Below are 18,127 nucleotides of genomic sequence, written 5' to 3' on the forward strand. Positions count from 1 at the left end.
ACAACACGAGAGAGTTTTGGGAATTTTCCCAGTGTTTTAAGCTTCAGGCTGATACAAGTTGAGATTTGCAGAAAATATTGAGAACCCATATGGATTTAGTTTTAACTGTTGCTTATTAAAGTAGAAATGCAGTTAGCAAGATGGAAACCATTATCGATAACCACCTTAGGAAGAGTGGTGCTGATAAAGATGGCGATCCATTTGTTTAACTTCTTTTTGGCTTTACTGTGTGTTCTAAATTCAATCTTTTTTTTAAAGAAACTAAATTCATGGTTTCATCTTTCATCTGATAAGACTCGAACCCAAGATTGGCACTTAGCGATTTATATAGAAGTGTGGAAGAGGGAGGGTCAGCTCACACCAATTTTCAAGTATATTATCACATACATTTTGCACAATACACATTTAGAATTATTTTTTAAGAACGATCTGATGAACATGATTTTAAACGAAAATGATATAGAACACACATTAAAACTGACCAAATCCGACAGGAACGTTCGGTATAAAACTACAATGTTTTTCTTTTTAAAGGGAAGGCGCAGTTTTATCAAAATTATTCTATCCCCTATTTGGAAACCTGCTTGATTTACTTGAAGAGGGGAAAAGGAGAGGGGATAGACCAGAACATTCTATTAAAATGGAAGGTTCATTTTTTTCTCGAAATGGGTGATAGCAAGAAAACCTGCCTCGAAATTGATATGGTGCTCACCAGGGATAATTAATTACAATGTTCATATACCATTGTGTATAGGGTTAAAAGCAATAGATATAACCACGATCTTGACGAAAAAAGAATTGGTCTCTAATTTAATCAACCCCGCACCAGTGCCAAAGCAGTTAAGAGATTTGAAAAAATATCTTGCAGGAAGAAAAGCTGCAAACAAGTGGCAAAGAGGAAGGCATCTCCCTAACCAGAGAAATATGGGTCAAAATTCATCAATGTAATTGTTAATGCATGGCAATTGGGATACAATGTAGTTCTAGGCAAAACAGCTAATCTATCGGACCCCACAGTTTTAAAATAAGATCAATTCATAAACTTCAGGTTGATGTTATCGAAGAAGCTAATGGGTCCCATGTTATCTGCCAATGTCCTGAATTAAGCAACTTCTGGGATTTGATTTTTCAATACTTAGAAATTAATTTGCAAATTCAAATTATTCCCAACCCTTCCCTGGTATTAGTAGGATATGATTCTGTGCTTGAGATGACTGAAAGACAACAAAAGTTAGCTCGTCTCTCGAAGCAAGTGGCCAGAATACTCCTTACAAAGGTGGAAATCAAAATCAATTCCTTCCATAACAGCGTGGATTGGGAAAATGAAGATAGTGAGACAAAAGGAATATTCGTGTGCCGCCCAGAATGGGTATATCGTGAAGTTTAATAAATTATAGGGTCAATTAATGGATAACCAGGAATAGAACGTGGCTAGGATCAGAGCACCATATATAGATAAGATTATGTGCAGGATAAGGTCTATAATTATACCTAGGCCTATGTACTGTACGGTTGTACTTAAATATCAAGATGTGGATTTTTCTCTAAGAGTTGTAGGAAATTAATTGTTTAAGCAGTGCTGTGTTATTTAGGTTAACATAATCATGTTCAAGTACGGATTCCGGAGGATTATAGAAACTAGAGGTTGGTACTACGTACAGCAAAATTCCGTGGTATCATCTTTATCGATGTATGAATTATATTGTGCAGAACTTGGGGATTATACTGCACAAGGTTATTCTTTTTTTCACTTGCTGCTAAATTGTGCCTTTGAAATAAAAATATACATAAAAAAGGACCAACCCCAAAGAGAGGAAGAGTCTTTCTTCAGGGGAAAAAAAATGATTACACAGTTCAAGTATACTCAATACATTTATTGGAAGTGAGGTTAAAAGTAAGCATTATTTACACATACAGGAGTTAGCAAATGCAGTTACGCTGTGTATAAAATGGGAGCTTGAAGTTTCACATAACTACACTGTAGGAAAGTGCCCCTATTTGTAATGGTCACCCCTACTTTTTGCTCACCAATACTGAGGTTTTTGGCTGGAAGTGCTAGCCAGGCCCCAGTGCCAATGCTTTTTCCCCAAACAAGATAAACTGGTACAATTATGATACAATTGGCATACACTGTAGCACTCTTGTAAGTCCCAAGTAAATGGTACCCCCTAGTACCTAGGGCAGGGGTACCACAGACATTCCATAAGGGCTGCAGCATGTCTTATGCCACCCTAAGGGATCCCCATACAAACTGCAGGCTCACAAATTGCTATTGCACCTAGTGCAGGCTGCGTGACATGGTGCAAACCATGGTGAAAACACAACATGGCACACACCCCTGCGTGCCATGCCTAAGTGACTGCATACGATATATGTAAGTCACTGCTACAGCAAGCATTACAGCCCTAAGGCAGGGTGCATTATAACCTACGTGAGGACATATCTGCATGAACAGATATGCCCCTGTGGTGTCTAGTCTATACTACTAACTATTGCAAGTGATCAGGAAAGACATGTTAAGGTGTGTACCGGGCACTTGCCATTTGGAGTTACCCACCTACATAATAGCTTCACTGCAACCTACGGTGTTTGGTATCAAACACCTTGTCTGAATAAATCCATATTTATTCCAGTGTTGGATTCATTATGACATGCACCCAGAGGGCACCTAAGAGGTGCCTCTTGAAAACCTACCAGCCTCAAGTGTGCTCGATGATTAGTGTAGTCCAGCCTGCCACCACAGACAGATTTCTGGTCCCTGCAGGTGTGAGCCCATGCTCTCTGAGGCAGAAACAATGCCTGCTCGGAGGAAGGTGTTCACACCTCCTCCAGCAGGATGGCTAGTGATTTAGCATATCAGGACTAGGGACTTCAAAGTCTCTGTCACCTTTGATATGCGACCCAGTCTTCCCCCAGACCTGGGAGATGTCATCCCTGCGCTGAGGCCCCTTTAGCAGCAGGATAGGTAGAAAATTAGATATGCAGGGAGGCGTGATGCACTACCAGGCCAGTCACACCCCAAAGGTTGGCTGCCAGATGTGGCCCACAAAAGAAGGATTCCACCATCTTGATTTTATTGAAATTATGAATTTTTGGACAGGGTTATGCTGACACTTCCCAGGAAATAGTTATATGGGAGGTTCAGTGACCCCCAGGGTAAGCAGTCCATTGGCTACTACCTTTCTCTCCCCTTAACACCCCTAAATCTAGTATTTAGGGAGCCCCTAGCACCAGAGCAGGAGAATGGACTGACTCAAGAAGAAGAGCAAAGAATAGCTGAAAGAAGCAAGAACTGAGGACCTGCGACTGACTTAGTGCCAACCCTGCCAGTCTGTCAGCTTCTTCCGGCAATTGCGACAACTCGTCCTGCCGCTTGTGCAACATCCAAAAGCCTCGGAGGACTGCCAGCCCCTTGAAAAAAACAGCCAGCATCTCCAGTGGAGTAGCAAAGCTACTTCCCTGCATCCTGCAAGCACTGAAATGCAAGCTCCAGTTTACCAAACTGCTGACCACTGGACTCTATGACGCAGCTGCCACCCAGCAGGAGGTGTTCTGTGCTCCCAGAAGTCAGCCCATCTCTCGAACGGGTAACAAGACACTAGACCCTCCAAGAGCCCTCCAAAGCCAATACACGGGGTACTGGACCCCTTGCAGCAGCCAAGACTTGTTGGTGGTCCAATCCGGATACCGACCCTACATAGATCGACCTGCTAACGAGGGACATCGGCAGCAAGAGACTAGCATTGAGAGTGGCCCAGCTGTTGTGTTTTGGTCCCCATCTCCAAGTCGACACCTGAAGTAAGAGTCTCTGATCACCATGACCAGACAACTCTAAGCACCTCTGCACCCGAGCCCCACAACCCGAGTCCAAGTCAAAGTGAACCGATGGTGCCTATGGGGTCCTGAGACCCTTAAGAGCTGAGCTCGGCTTTGGGGGAAGCTGGACTAGTCCCCCAGTCCCCGCCTGCAGTCTCTTTTGCAGAAGAACGACAACCGCAAGAGCCTGCCACAGCGCGACCCTGCCGGACAAAGCAACACTGCACATAAAACCTCCAGCCAGAGTACAGGTGAACCGAAGGTGTCCCTGGGACACAGAGACCCTTGAGATCCGAGACCCTCTTTGGGTTCAACCAGACTGGTCCCCCAGTCCTCACTTGCAGCATCTTTCTAACTGGCACTTTTTCCATTGACTTAAATGGGGCACCCAGCACCGATAGCACCTCTGTACCCGGACACCCCAGAGCAGACTGAGGTGACCTTTTGGTGCTGCCTTGGACCTTACGTATGTTAAGCCCTGAAGAACAGGCCTGTTAGTCGTTGACAAGAGGCCGTATGCAGTATATGCTTTCTCCCATAGGTTAATATTACCGCAAATACAGTATCGCCTATTTAAATGTCGAAACCCTACCTTAAAAAGTACTTACTTTATCACAAAGATCTTGGTGCATAAAATAATATAAAATCTGTGTGATTATTACAAGTTGGTGTTGGATTTCTTCACTGACCGTGTGTCCCATGTGTGTACAACAAATGCTCAACACTTCCCTTTGATAAGCCTAAAGCTGAATGCACACACTACCACTTGTAGAGCGCTTTTGGATTTTTAAAGCAAACTCCTCTAAGCCAAAAAGGGTTCCTTGGACTCTCTATGCAGTGCAATTCATTTTAGTGCACTATATAGAGCCAGCTTCCTGCATAAACCACTTCTCTACACTGTAGAGGGTAAAGTTAGTGTTGATATGGGAGTCTATGTTTGTTTAAACAGGCACAAAGAAAATATATTCGGTAAAGCTGCATAATTATTCATTGTATTCCTTCAAAACAAGGCTATGGTTTTATTTGATATACAGATTTAATCTGAAACAAGGAACACAACTTTTTAATTTCCTCAGCAGGCTAAATTATTCTCCGTCAAATTATTAATGGGCAAACCACTCACACAATGGGCATGTTAAAATATTTCAGAAAGAATGATAAAGTGTTTAAAAATAAAAAGATAATAAAAACCTGGCTTTAAAAGTTTCTTTTTTAAAGTTTAATTATTCACTTGCAAGCAAGATCCACAAATAAGTGACGTAGCGACCTGATACCTACTGCTTTTACCTCCCTTAGGAGCAAAAAAAGTGTTATCACAGAGTGCACAAAACAGCCACTCATCAAAAGATACAGTGCATTCTGCACATCTGAAAGACTTGGTAAATGCTGGTTGTGCCATTTATGTTCTTCCCTTCTGTCAAATACCATGGGGAAAGTTATCTGCTTTTTTCCTAAAAAAAAAACCTTAAAAAAACAAATGCTAAGAATTAAATTACCTCCTCACAAGATTCACAACTTCTTGAAAAAGCTGTTTCTCATCGGTAGCATAGAGGATGTCCATGCCTGTAACTCCAGATCGAACAAGTAATGGTGCCTTCTCTCGGCTGCCTAAAAAGATGTAGAAATGTAAACAAGCCAACAGAAAAGTAATTAAGAGGACAACATATTGGTTTCAGTTTAGCATGTACGCCACAACCACAAGATATTCCAACTATTGCAGATACAGCTTCCTGGGATGTATTGGTGAATAATTTGAAATCTCATACACATTTCCATACTGTAACCAACTGTTGATTTACGTCCAGGCATGGGACATAATTCTTTTTAACAATCAAATCGAATCTACAGTTCACTTGTACATATTTGTGAAGGGGTTGTATGCAAGGCAGGCTCTCAGGCATGTGAGCTGCACTTTCCTAAAGAAAGGCAAATGTGGACTCAGCTAAAAATCCTCTAGTGTGAAAAAGTGTGCAATGTGGCCTAATTTATAAAAACAAAATAAGGACCCCTTTTTAGTTGTCATTAGGGGCTAGTTTAGGTTTGTTACACTTAACACTTGCACATGCACTTTGAAATGAAGATTACTTACCAGTGCTTCATGTTATTCTTCCAAAAAAGGGAAGGCACATTTTACATTGTCAGAGTTTCAAGAACAGTAATGCTTACCTTAATTTCTATATTTTCAAATTACAAAGCTTTAGCAGGTTCAGGTTTCAATAGCTTTCCGTTTTTTATTTATTGTACCTAATTTAAAACTAGATAATGTAAGGATAACTTTTTCAGTTGGCATTGCAACTCCTACCAACATGGTTTGGCATGGTAGGAACTGCCAAGGAACGAATCAGTTTGCAAGGTACAACATAAAAATTCGTCATAAACATGAAGATGGTTACACACGGAGTACATTTCAAGTATTTTTTGAATATATACACCAGTGTTACCACATCCAGGACGTCCACTATTGCCAATGTTTTGTTTCGATCAAAAATACATGAAAAACTTTTTAGTGCAATGATTTATTTTTTTTCACGCGTTACTTTTTTAAAAAAATTATACTTTATGTAAAGAATGTTTTTGTACAGTTCTGGAAACCTTTAAGTATATGAAATTTACTGTCTTGTCCATTTTAACTTGCTCAACAAACAAACCGTGGCTACTTGCTCAGCTGAATCTACCTTGCATGCTAGCCAATACCCTAGTCGTGTGGAAAGGAATTCGTACTGTCTAGGGAAAAGTGATATTTGAGGGGGAAAGAAAACCTTCCTTCCAGTAAGGGGGAAAGGATGTGGCCTAATGGCTAGAGCAGCCAACCTTGGAGCTGGGGAACCGGGTTTGTGTCTCGGTAGGGACGCACAACGTCCTGTGATTCTGGGCAAATCACCTAATCTCCCTGTGCCTAACAAAAATTCAGGTGTCCGGCTGTACCCCAACTGGTGCTCATGTAAAGCGCTCTGATAACTTCGGGTCTAGTTCGGGCTATATAAAACTCTATATTAAAAAAAAAAAAGGTTCCATCAATTATAAACAAAGCCCCAGAAGTCTTTCAAACGGTGGAAACTTTTGCCGTCCGTTTGGATTTTATGAAGCAGCAAATAAACAACATTAAGGGCTCCACAATTCCGAACCTGATTTGTCTATCTCCACATGGAGATGTACCATGGTTCTAAAGTTCCTTTTGCTTTTGACTTTAAGGAAGTATCTGAACTGAATTGCTCAAATATTCCACATATACTCAAGCCTACTTGCAAACTGGATGAACATCTTGTTACAACAGCAGTCAAAGGCCATTCTGAAACTCGTTTACTCTTTGTTCTGCAGTCAAGAAACTGCTCCTTTTTTATTGGGCTTATTTTCTGATAATCTGAAGAAAGCCTTGTTAAATCACTTTAAAAAAAGTAAAAAAAAAAATAATAAATAAAAAAGGAATATTAACCAGGCTAACAACCAATTATTGTCTCATGGCCATGAAAAATCTAAACAAAACAACCTACACTGAACTGCCGGCCCTTGTAGAGATGCATGCAATTAGAACATTTTCAGTCTGGATTTAAACCCAATCATGGCATCTAAACAGCTCCTGTGGAAATCTGGGTTGACTTTGACTTCATCCGATGAGGGCGCTTGTCTCTTTAATAATGCAGTACCCTTTTGGCAGCCCTCAACACCACAGTACACTAACTGCTCTTAGAGCAGCGTAAAAACCTGGTCAGTGACAAATAATAATTGCTCTGTTGGTTGGCTTGATTTCGGCTGGGCAGGGATTAATGTATGCATTGTGACCTTATGTTTCCTGTTTTCATTCTTCTCTTTCAATTAACTTTTTAGTGCCACAAAGTTCATCCCTCTCCCCCATAATAGTGTATTGTATATATCATGTCCAGTATTTATCTAAGATCACTTTTCAAAATGATTAGGTGTGGAGGCTTAAACATTAATCTTATAATGATTAAATCCAGATTTATATCTGGCTTGATTAGCCCCCAGATAATTTACAGATCACAAATGAAACTGCTGACTAGCATAGTGCTAGTGGTCTAAAGCTCTGTGCATCCAACACACAGTTTATGGTAATGGGTCTAAAACATGCATGTACTTTCTGGTACTGTGCTCACCAACTCCAACTTTTCAAAGTTTCCCCATGAAATCAATAAAGGTTATAAATGTAAGGTTGTGAATCACTTATGTGGTCTCTGTTCAAACGGACTATCTATCCAAAACCTGTGATTTTAAACTATGTCAATGTCAAATGATGTTGGATTATCTTTCTGTCTTTAAAAGCTCCCATAGATTTTAACTTCAATTGGAAATGTGTCTATGGTAGCTCAGTAAAAAAAGAAAAATGGAAAATATGTACCCTCTAGATCTCTCCAATTGTCTGATTAACCCCCACAGTAAATATAGGCTTCTGACAGCAGGATGCTTTCCATCATTGGACCCAGACTAAGGAATGCACTTCTGTCAAATGTTTAATAGGAAGAATCTTGGATGCCTTTCTTCACAGATTAAAAATGTTGGTTGTTTTGTTAAATTATCCCGATATACAGCTTTAAAAACCTGGCTGTTTTGTTCATGTTTATTGACATTAGGATTCTAAACTCCTTAAGACTTCCAATAAAATTTCCACCTTCATATGATTTTGGATTAATTTATGGTGCCTAATACAGTTCAGACTCGTGTATGTGATGTACATATACATAAACAACACAACAAATAAATGTTGCCTGACTGGTCAAGATCACTGTGAGCACATCAGCTTCGTGGTTGGACGAGGCAAGGCTTAGATGAACAAGATACTTGCCTTCGGTAACGATATATCTGTAAGAAACATTAGTTAGATTCCTTACCTTAGAATATCCCCAGGCGTCAGGCTGGATCTGGAAAGATCTTTCATCAGCAGTACCCTTGCGCGTCGGTAGGCGTCGCCTGCGACTCCGCGTCCGTCGTGATCGCCGGGATGACGTCGGAGTACTTAGACGCCGCCCTCGCGCGCTGACGTCAGTTCTGCACATAGCTTTCCGCACCAGGAACGCAGAGCCATGCAAGAAACCGACACTGGTGCCATGAAACTAGGGCCCTAAAAGGGATGACCTTAACCCTAGATATCAGTTCGCAGAACGGGGAGGATGGGTGGGGCGGTAAGGAATCTAACTAATGTTTCTTACAGATATATCGTTACCGAAGGTAAGTAACTTGTTCATCTGAAAGAAACACGTTAGTTAGATTCCTTACCTTAGAATAGATACCCCAGCAATACCGACCCCGGTGGTGGGTCTGCGAACCAAGATCACACCAGGAAATCCTGGAGAACGGAACGGCCAAAGAAGCAGTCTCTCCGGACTTGGCTGTCCAGGCAGTAATGCTTGGCAAACGTGTGCAGAGAGGCCCACGTTGCTGCCTGACAAATGTCCTGCAGAGGGACTCCCAGTCCCAAGGCAGTAGTAGCCGCTGTGGCCCGAGTGGAATGGGCCCTCAGCCGCACAGGAGGATTCTTCTTAGCCAAGGAATAACAGGCCTTAATGCACAAAACGACCCACCGAGAGATGGTCCGCTTGTGCACTGCCCGCCCCTTCTTAGCGCCAACGTAGCCAACGAAGAGTTGGTCGTCCACCCGGAACTGTTTGGTGCGGGCCAGATAGAAGTAGAGCGCACGTTTTGGGTCGAGACGGTGGAGCCTCTCTTCCTATTTCGAGGGATGCGGAAAAAAGGTGGGCAAGGTAACAGACTGCCCGATGTGAAAGGCAGTAACCACCTTAGGAAGAAAAGAAGGGCAAGTCCTCAGAACAACCCTGTCCGGATGGACAGAGAGGAAAGGAGGTTTAGAAGAAAGAGCCAGGAGCTCACTCACTCTTCTGGCAGAGGTGATGGCAACCAGGAAAGCAGTCTTGAGAGTCAGAAGACTAAGAGGACAGTTATGAAGTGGCTCAAAAGGAGCGCACATCAGATAGGTTAACACCATATTCAAGTCCCACTGAGGCATTACAAAGGGGACAGGAGGAAACATATGGGTAATGCATTTTAAGAATCTATTTACAACAGGGGACTTGAAAAGAGAAGGCTGATCAGGAAGCCGTAAGAAGGCAGAAACATCTGAAAGATATCCCTTGATGGTGCCCAGAGCAGAGCCCTGCTGGGCCAGGGAAAGAAGAAATAGGAGAACCTCAGAAAGAGGCTGTGCACCTTGCCACAAATTTGTTCCACCTGCAGGCTTATACCGTTTTAGTGGAGGGACGCCTGGCTGCCAGAATGACATCACAGATTTTAGGAGGCAAGTCAAATGGCATCAACTGCCGCCGCTCAATCTCCACGCATGGAGGTGTAGGCTGGACAGGTTCGGGTGGAGGACCGTCCCCTGCTGCTGCGACAGAAGGTCCTCCTGAAGAGGCAGTCGAATCGGGGATACCAGTATCTTCGTGCCCAATCTGGAGCCACAAGGATGACTTGGGCCCGGTCACGCCTGATCTTCTTCAGCACTCTGGGCAGAAGTGGTATAGGCGGAAAGGCATATAACAGACCGCAACTCCACTCGCGACGAAAAGCGTCTCCGAGCGAGTGCCGCCTTGGAAATTCCAACAAGAAGAACTGATGACATTGCGCGTTCTCTTCGGTGGAAAATAGATCCAACCAAGGCTCTCCCCATTGCCGAAAGAGGCCTTGCGCCACCTCCGAATTCAGACGCCATTCGTGATCCATCATGCACCGGCGGCTGAGTTCGTTCGCCCTGGCGTTCAGAGAGCCCGCAGGTGTTGAACCACCAGAGTGATGCCCTGATGTTTCAGCCATGTCCAGAGACGCAGAGCCTCCTGACAAAGGGTCCACGACCCCACCCCGCCCTGTTTGTTGCAATACCACATGGCGGTGGTGTTGTCCGTGAACACCTGCACTAAACTTACCCGGACAGAGAGAAGGCATGCCTTCAGTGCAAGCCGGATCGCCCGCAGCTCCAATAAGTTGAAATGGAGTCGGGACTCCGCCGGAGACCAGAGGCCTCTGATCTCCGCCTCTCCCAGGTGCCCCCCCCCCATCCCTGGAGGGACGCATCCGTCACCACTACATGCTCCGGTTGGGGTAGGGAGAGGTATCTGCCGCAGACCCAATCGCGGTCCATGAGCAACCACTGCAACGGTCTCGCAGTGCCCTCCGAGATCTGGACATGATCGGACAGGTCGCCCCGATGTTGAACCCACTGGAACTTCAGGTCCCACTGCAGAGCCCGCATCCATCACCTGGCGTGATGCACCAGCAGGATGCAGGAGGCCATCAGACCCAGCAGCCGTAGGACCATCCTGACCGAAACTCGGGATAAAGACTGAAAGATCGGAATCAGAGCCTGAATATCCCGAACCCGCTGTTTGGGAGGATAGACCCAAAACTGCGCTGAGTCCAGAACCGCTCCGATGAAAAGGAGCTTCTGGGAGGGACTCAGATGTGACTTCGGCACGTTGATGGAGAACCCCAGCAAATGCAGGAGGTCGGCTGTAGTCTGGAGGTGGGAGACGACTGCCTGGGGCGAGCCCGCCTTCAACAACCAGTAGTCAAGATAGGGGAAGACTGGAACCCCTAATCTGCGCAGATGAGCTGCGACCATCGCCATCACTTTCGTGAACACCCAAGGGGCACTGGTGAGGCCAAAGGGAAGCACGGTAAACTGAAAGTGCTCGTGGCCTACCGTGAACCGCAGGTAACGCCGGTGGGCCGGCAGGACAGGGATGTGGAAATATGCGTCCTGCAAGTCCAACGCTACCATCCAGTCTCCAGGGTCTAGGGCAGCCAGAACCTGAGCTAAAGTCAGCATCTTGAACTTCTCCTTCCGGAGAAAGGCGTTGACGCTCCTGAGGTCCAAGATAGGGCGTAGGCCCCCCTTGTCCTTCATGGGAACCAGAAAGTAGTAGGGGTAACAACCCAGTCCTACTTCTGGGCCGGGAACGCGCTCGATGGCTCCCTTGGCCAAGAGGGCCGTAACTTCCTCCTGCAGAAGTTGCAAGCGATCCCCCGACATGCGGTGGTACTGCGGTGGCATGGCTGGAGGGGTCGCCTTGAAGGGGAGGGAGTAGCCCCTTTGGACGATTTGCAGCACCCACCTGTCCGAAGTGATGGTAAGCCAGTGGAGCAGGTGATGGTGAACTCTGCCTCCCACTGGCGTGGAATGGGCCTGAAAGCTCAGACTAGGAAGACTTTGAGGCAGATGCTGTGGGAGCAGATGTGGACTGACCGGCTCTCTGCCCTCCTGCTCCGCCACGGCGGAATCCACATCTGCGACCGCGTTGAGGCTGGTTCTGCGGCCTGTGGCTGGACGAACGTGCGGCGGCGCCCCTCCCTTGGCCACGAAAGGGGCGAAGAGCGGAAGTTTGCGGGCGCGGGGCCGAGAGGCCCAAGGACTTGGCCGTAGCTCTGGAGTCCTTAAAGCGCTACAGCACACTATCCGCTTTGTCGCCAAAAAGGCAACGGCCATCGAAGGGCATGTCCATGAGGGTGCTCTGGACATCCCCTGAAAAGTTTGTGGACCTCAGCCAGGCGTGACGACGAATCGCCACAGTCGCCGCAATCGCTCTACCCAGCAAGTCCGTGGTGTCAAGTTCACACCGAATGGAGTACCGTGCTGCATCCCGCCCCTCAGCAAGAGCCTGGGCGAGCCGTGTCCTGGCCTCCTCCGAACACTGGGGCAGCACGTCCGCCACCGTATCCCACAAGGAGTGGGTGTAACGGTCCAAAAGGCACGCGGTATTAATGGACCGCAACCCCAAACTGAGGGAGGAAACCAGTTTCTTCCTAAACTGCTGCAACCTTTTGGATTCCCGATCCGGAGGAGCGGACGGCAAGGCGGTCTGGGACGTCGAGGCCTGGATAACCAGACTCTCAGGTGTGGGGTGTACCGACAGAAAGCTGGGGTCACCCGGGGGAGGGCAGTGGCGCCGGGCCACGTTCCGATCCACAGAAGAGACTGTGGAGGGCTTGGACCAAGTGCCCATCAGAACGTCGGTGAGGGCCTCATTGAACTGCAGTAGAGGCTGCGAAGAGTTACTGGCGGTTGAAGCACCTCAGTGAGGAGGTTAGTCCTCACGGCCACTGCAGGGAGCTCCAGGTGAATGTGAAAAAAATGTGTTTTGAATAAAATATCCAAATGAAAATTTGATAGTAGATTTTGTGTTCTATAGTACAGGGAGCCCTTTAGGGAACGGACAGACTATTATGGAAGGACTTACCACTTTTGGTTTTTCAGATGAAGATTTCAGTAACTTGCTAGGACAACTGCCATCCACTACCAAGAGAGTCACAGTATCAAATGCAGACAATAGTGAGTGGATTAAACTCATGAATGTAAAGAAAAAAGTAAAAAGAACAGAGTCACATGCACAGTTTATGATTGAATATCTTAGAGCAGGAGTCATACCCTCAGGCCTGAGGGTAAGAAATGTGCCAGCACTCTTTGCAGAAATAAGAAAATTCTTAGAAAGATGGTCTTAAATCGCGAACAGATGTTCGCGCGATTGGATGATACTGATTGTTGAGACAGCTAGGGAAGTTGTGATCGTCCTAAATCAGGAGATAGCAGACGTAGAAGAAAAACTAAAAAGCCTGACGGCGCTAGAAGAAGCCAAAGCCAAATTAGACAGCTTAAATAGCGAACTCCTGGAGTTCGATGAATATCTGATAAAGAAAAAGACAGACAAACTGAAAAAAGATACCAGATGGTATAATCAGGAGAAGGCATATTCATATTTGAATCCAAACTATTACCAAGAATGGCAACAAGAACCAAATACTCAGAATCAATACAGACCTAGGCGTAAGCAGGTGACTTTTTCGGATACCTTCTCCTCAGATTCTGATAGTGATGGACCCCACTTGTTAGATGGAGGACCGACTGACCCCAGATCTAGAGTAACAAGACAAATACAGCCCCAATATTTACAACATCCATAACACCCGGGAGGACAAGGAGAACAAACTCAATACCACCAACAGCCTCCTTTTTTAGGGAGAGGTCAGAACAGGGGGCAGAGGAGATACCAAGGAATGAACCAAAGGAATTACCAACAATCAAACCCAGTACCTCCTCAGCCTTATAGGAGAACCAGAAATCAACAATACTGGCGCCAGTAAATACCATACTTGGAGGACCCTCTGATGCAATACCCATTTTTAATTTGTCTGAATACCAACTTAGCAATTATGAAGTGGATGTCCTAAGTAAAGGCCTTTCGTTTGTCTCGAGTAATACATGCAATACTTGTTTGCTACATCAAGACATTTTTTCCTTCTTTCGGAAAATTAGACTAAAAGATTTTTGGGAATATAATAGTCGGGAGGATCCAGACACAAACCTGTCTGGATGCAAACCTAATTCTATTTTTACACCAACTCTGGACATGGTAGGTCCAGAAGTGGCAATATAGGAAAAAGCTTTCCTAAAAGAACTCCAAAAAGTGACTAAACACAACTATGAACCAAATCCGAATATGAAAAAACAAGAAATACTAGCACTTAAGTCCCTTCAAAATACCAAAAATATCACAATCAAACCGTGTGATAAAGGCGGTGGAATAGTGATTATGGACACACAAAACTATGAAAGCAAAATAAAGAATATGCCGTCAATTTCAGAACATTATAAGACAGCTAGTTGTTCACAATTGCAAACTTTGATCATGAAAATACAATCTTTAACCATGAGAGCTTTAGAACAGGGAGATATCTGTCAGAAAGAATATGAATTCCTGAATAAAAAAGATCCAGTGACCCCGGCGCTATATGGGGTGCCCAAAACGCATACAAATACGACCAATCCACCCCTTCGCCCAATCATATCATCAATCAACCCGAGTACAGAGCCTATCTCCAAATATGTGGATAGCTTCCTATGCCCCCTTACTGCCACATACCAATCATACATTAAAGATACAGGGCACTTTATTAATCAAATTGAATACATACCATTCAGATCGGATAGACAACTGTTGGTTACATTAGACATCGAGGCACTATATACGAACATCCCATAACAGAGAGCTGTGGAAGCGGTGGCCTCTCTTCTCAGCCGAACACCGGACGATAGACCGGATAGATTCATGTTGGAATGCCTAGAATTAGTGAATTTAAACATGATCTGTACCAACAAATGATGGGGACTAGCATGGGAGCTTCCTGTGCTCCTAGTGTGGCGAACATTTTTATGGGAGAATTCGAGAGAAAACATGTCTACAATGAAGTGGCACCATACTTCGAGAACGTCGGCGAGTGGTGCCGTTTAATTGACGACATTTTTTTCGTCTGGGACGGAGATACGAGCACCCTAAAGGAATTCATTTCTTGGCTTAACCTCAGTGATGCCAATTTAAGATTCACTAACTTTAGCCCTGATAGAGTTGAATTCTTGGACATAGTTGTATTAGGTGATTCAGGTTCCCTGCAAGTAAGCTTCTTTCGAAAGCCCACAGCTAGAAATACAATACTGCGCCATGATAGTTTCCATCCTAACAGTCAGAAAGACTCTATCCCCTTTGAGGAATTCCTTAGAATAAGGAGAAACTGTTCTAGTAGAGCAGAATATGACATACATGGCGAACAACTGAAAAAGAGACTATTAGAAAGAGGCTACCCTAAGAGACTAATAAGGACTGCTTTTAAAAAGCCAGATTCTTTAATCGTGAGGCTCTATTGGGTGGAACACAGCATGAACAGAACAACCTATTGGTATGTGTTATCAACCACTCACCATTAGACTTTAAGGTTAAAAAAATTGTCGAGAAACACTGGACAATACTAAATACCAACGATGACAATATGGCTCTTCAAAAACCTATAGTAGCCTATCGCAGAAATGCTAATATCAGGGACAAGTTAGTTCACACAAGAGAACCAAAATATAAACATCTGAAGGACAGTACTATCACGGGTTTACCCATGATTAAGGGGAACCACAGACGTGGAACCTGTGTGGCATGTGAAACTGCCATAGTTACGGACAAATGAGAATACAAAGAAAAATCAGGAATCTTGAAAGATCACACAAACTGTCAAAGCCAAAATATTATTTATCTTATCCTTTGCCCTTGTGGCAAAGGGTATGTTGGCGAGACAGGACGCAAATTTAGGTTAAGGTATTCTGAACATAGGTCAGCAATACGAACTAAAAAGTTGGCGTCGCCTATGGTCTCTCATTGCAGAGATCAAGGACACTCTGAAAAGGATCTCCGCTGGCTTATCCTTGAAAAAAATCAAATTCAAACCAGGCTATGATGTCACTGATACATGCAAATGGAGGAAACATATATGATCTATACCCTTAATACGGTAGCAGAGGGCCTAAACGAGGAAATCATATGGAACATCACACGATGATTTCATTATATGTCTATGATTTCATTATGGGACTACTGTTACTTCTAACAAAATAAAAAATTGGAAAGGAGATGAAAATATATCCATCTCCCGTCTATATGTATGAACTTACAAACTATTAACCAAAAAAGAGGGGGGGACCAAGGAGCTGATTAAGGTCCAGTGTCCACGCTCCTTATACTAATATTATAATCAACAGGAGGACAAAGTTCCTATGCCAGGGTGCAAAAAGTCATCCATGCATCAGGGTGCAAAAAATCACCCATGTAGTGAAACGAGAGAAAAAAAGAAAAGAAACAATAGAGAAGAGAAGAAATCCGAGGTATAGAAGACCCAAATGTGAGAGGGAAGGTCATTCTACATCCTCTGCTGCCCTCACACACCCCAAGGGGTGTCATGCTTCAACATCGGGCATTTGCTCCTCGTAGGGCCGGCGCTGCAATTCCCTACGGGTCCCCCGAAGGGTCACTTTATCGGAGATCTTTTAAAGGATTGCCGGATAGTGCATGAGGGTGTGTGGGGAGTGGATCATAAAGAGGGTAATAAAAATATGTGCAATGTGAAGGGATAATAAAATGTATTCAAGGGTAAACATGCAGCAATATGATTTACTAGTATACCCTTGGCAGTCCCAAAAACTGCAAAAAAAAAATTTTATTGACCCTAAAGGCCTATTTGCCAGATTGTCAATATACAAGGCCAACATGTTTCGCTCCTTCGTCGCTTCTTCAGGACCAACATGAGAAAAAGTGAAGTGCACGTGAAAAGTTGAATATAAAGATAAAAATTAACCCTCTTATCTCAGCCAGGGCGGGGCAGAAACCTGTATACCCTCATTGTGGTTACAGCTGCTAAATGGAGGCCGCTCCTGAATGGTACCTAGGAAAAGAACAAACATGATAGACCACAAGTGAGCACCAGTAACAACTTGATGCTTAGCAGTGTGCCACTTCTGTGTGCACAACAATTACATAAACAAGGAAAGAAATAGACAAGCACACAAGACAGGTCAAAAACAACTAGTCAAAAGAGCCCCAGCCTTATGTGACGACTCAATAGGCATCATAGGAAACATTATCCTGGCATAGGACGTGTAGCCCAATGCATACGACACATGGAGAATCATCCTGCTGTCGTTAATACATCAATTAGGATTGTCAGTTCTAAGAAAGCATGCTCACCAAGAACTGCTAATAGAGATCCTCCAATGGTCAGAGTGATGGACGCCCGTGTATAATCGGGCTGTGGAAACAGTAAACACAGAACAGAACATAGAGGCACTATATCAGAACATCAATAATGCTGATCAAAAATGCTCACAGTCACACAATTCCTGCAGCTATTGAATACTTACAAATATATGCGGGTGCTGCCTCCTATACACCTACCCCTGTCCAAGCGTCTGCCGAAAGAAAATTACTCATGGCAAGTCGCAGGTTTAAATGGAGAGACCGGGTCAGGTGTTTGGCGGGATCCTAATCAGGAAAGTCCTGACGGAATGTATCATACTGCGCATGTGCGAGTAAAGAGAATGAATGCGCATGTGCATTCGTAGGGCACACTACTCGCCCGCTCCTGCGCACCAGCTTGGAAAAGTAAAGAGAAGGAATTGTCATTGGTAATGCCCTAATAAAAGCTGGCAATTATAATACCAAGTACTCGTGCTCAATACCCTTCCCATTAAGATAGAGTCAATTTGTGGAAATACTCCTAATGTCATACCTGGACCACACCTCGCACTGAAAGTAATATCACTCTGTGTTACTGTTGCCAGATTAGAAAAAAATCTCGTCATAAAAGATAATTACATAAGGAACGTGTGGGGGGCTGAAAAATAAATAATCTAAAGGTGGGAGCCAAAAAATGCCACTAGATACATTACTCAAGTCTGACCCTTTGAAGAGTAAAGCAATGAATCAGGGGAACGCCATGGCAAGAGAGTCCAGGCGTAATAAGGAACCAACTCACACTA

The 18,127-nt window shown here is 44.3% G+C and overlaps 1 protein-coding gene across 2 annotated transcripts in view; it reads right to left on the bottom strand.

Moving 5' to 3' along the window:
- Positions 1–18,127, bottom strand: part of REV3L (REV3 like, DNA directed polymerase zeta catalytic subunit) — a 1,079,635-nt gene that overhangs the window by 268,327 nt on the left and 793,181 nt on the right. For both annotated transcript variants that reach the window (XM_085612140.1, XM_085612139.1), the window contains exon 18: positions 5,313–5,424. In XM_085612140.1, the coding sequence (XP_085468266.1) occupies positions 5,313–5,424 (112 nt within the window). The remainder of the gene's footprint in view (positions 1–5,312; positions 5,425–18,127) is intronic.

The sequence above is a fragment of the Triturus cristatus genome, chromosome 6, assembly GCF_964204655.1.
Source record: "Triturus cristatus chromosome 6, aTriCri1.1, whole genome shotgun sequence".
In the NCBI taxonomy this organism is placed as follows: domain Eukaryota; kingdom Metazoa; phylum Chordata; class Amphibia; order Caudata; family Salamandridae; genus Triturus; species Triturus cristatus.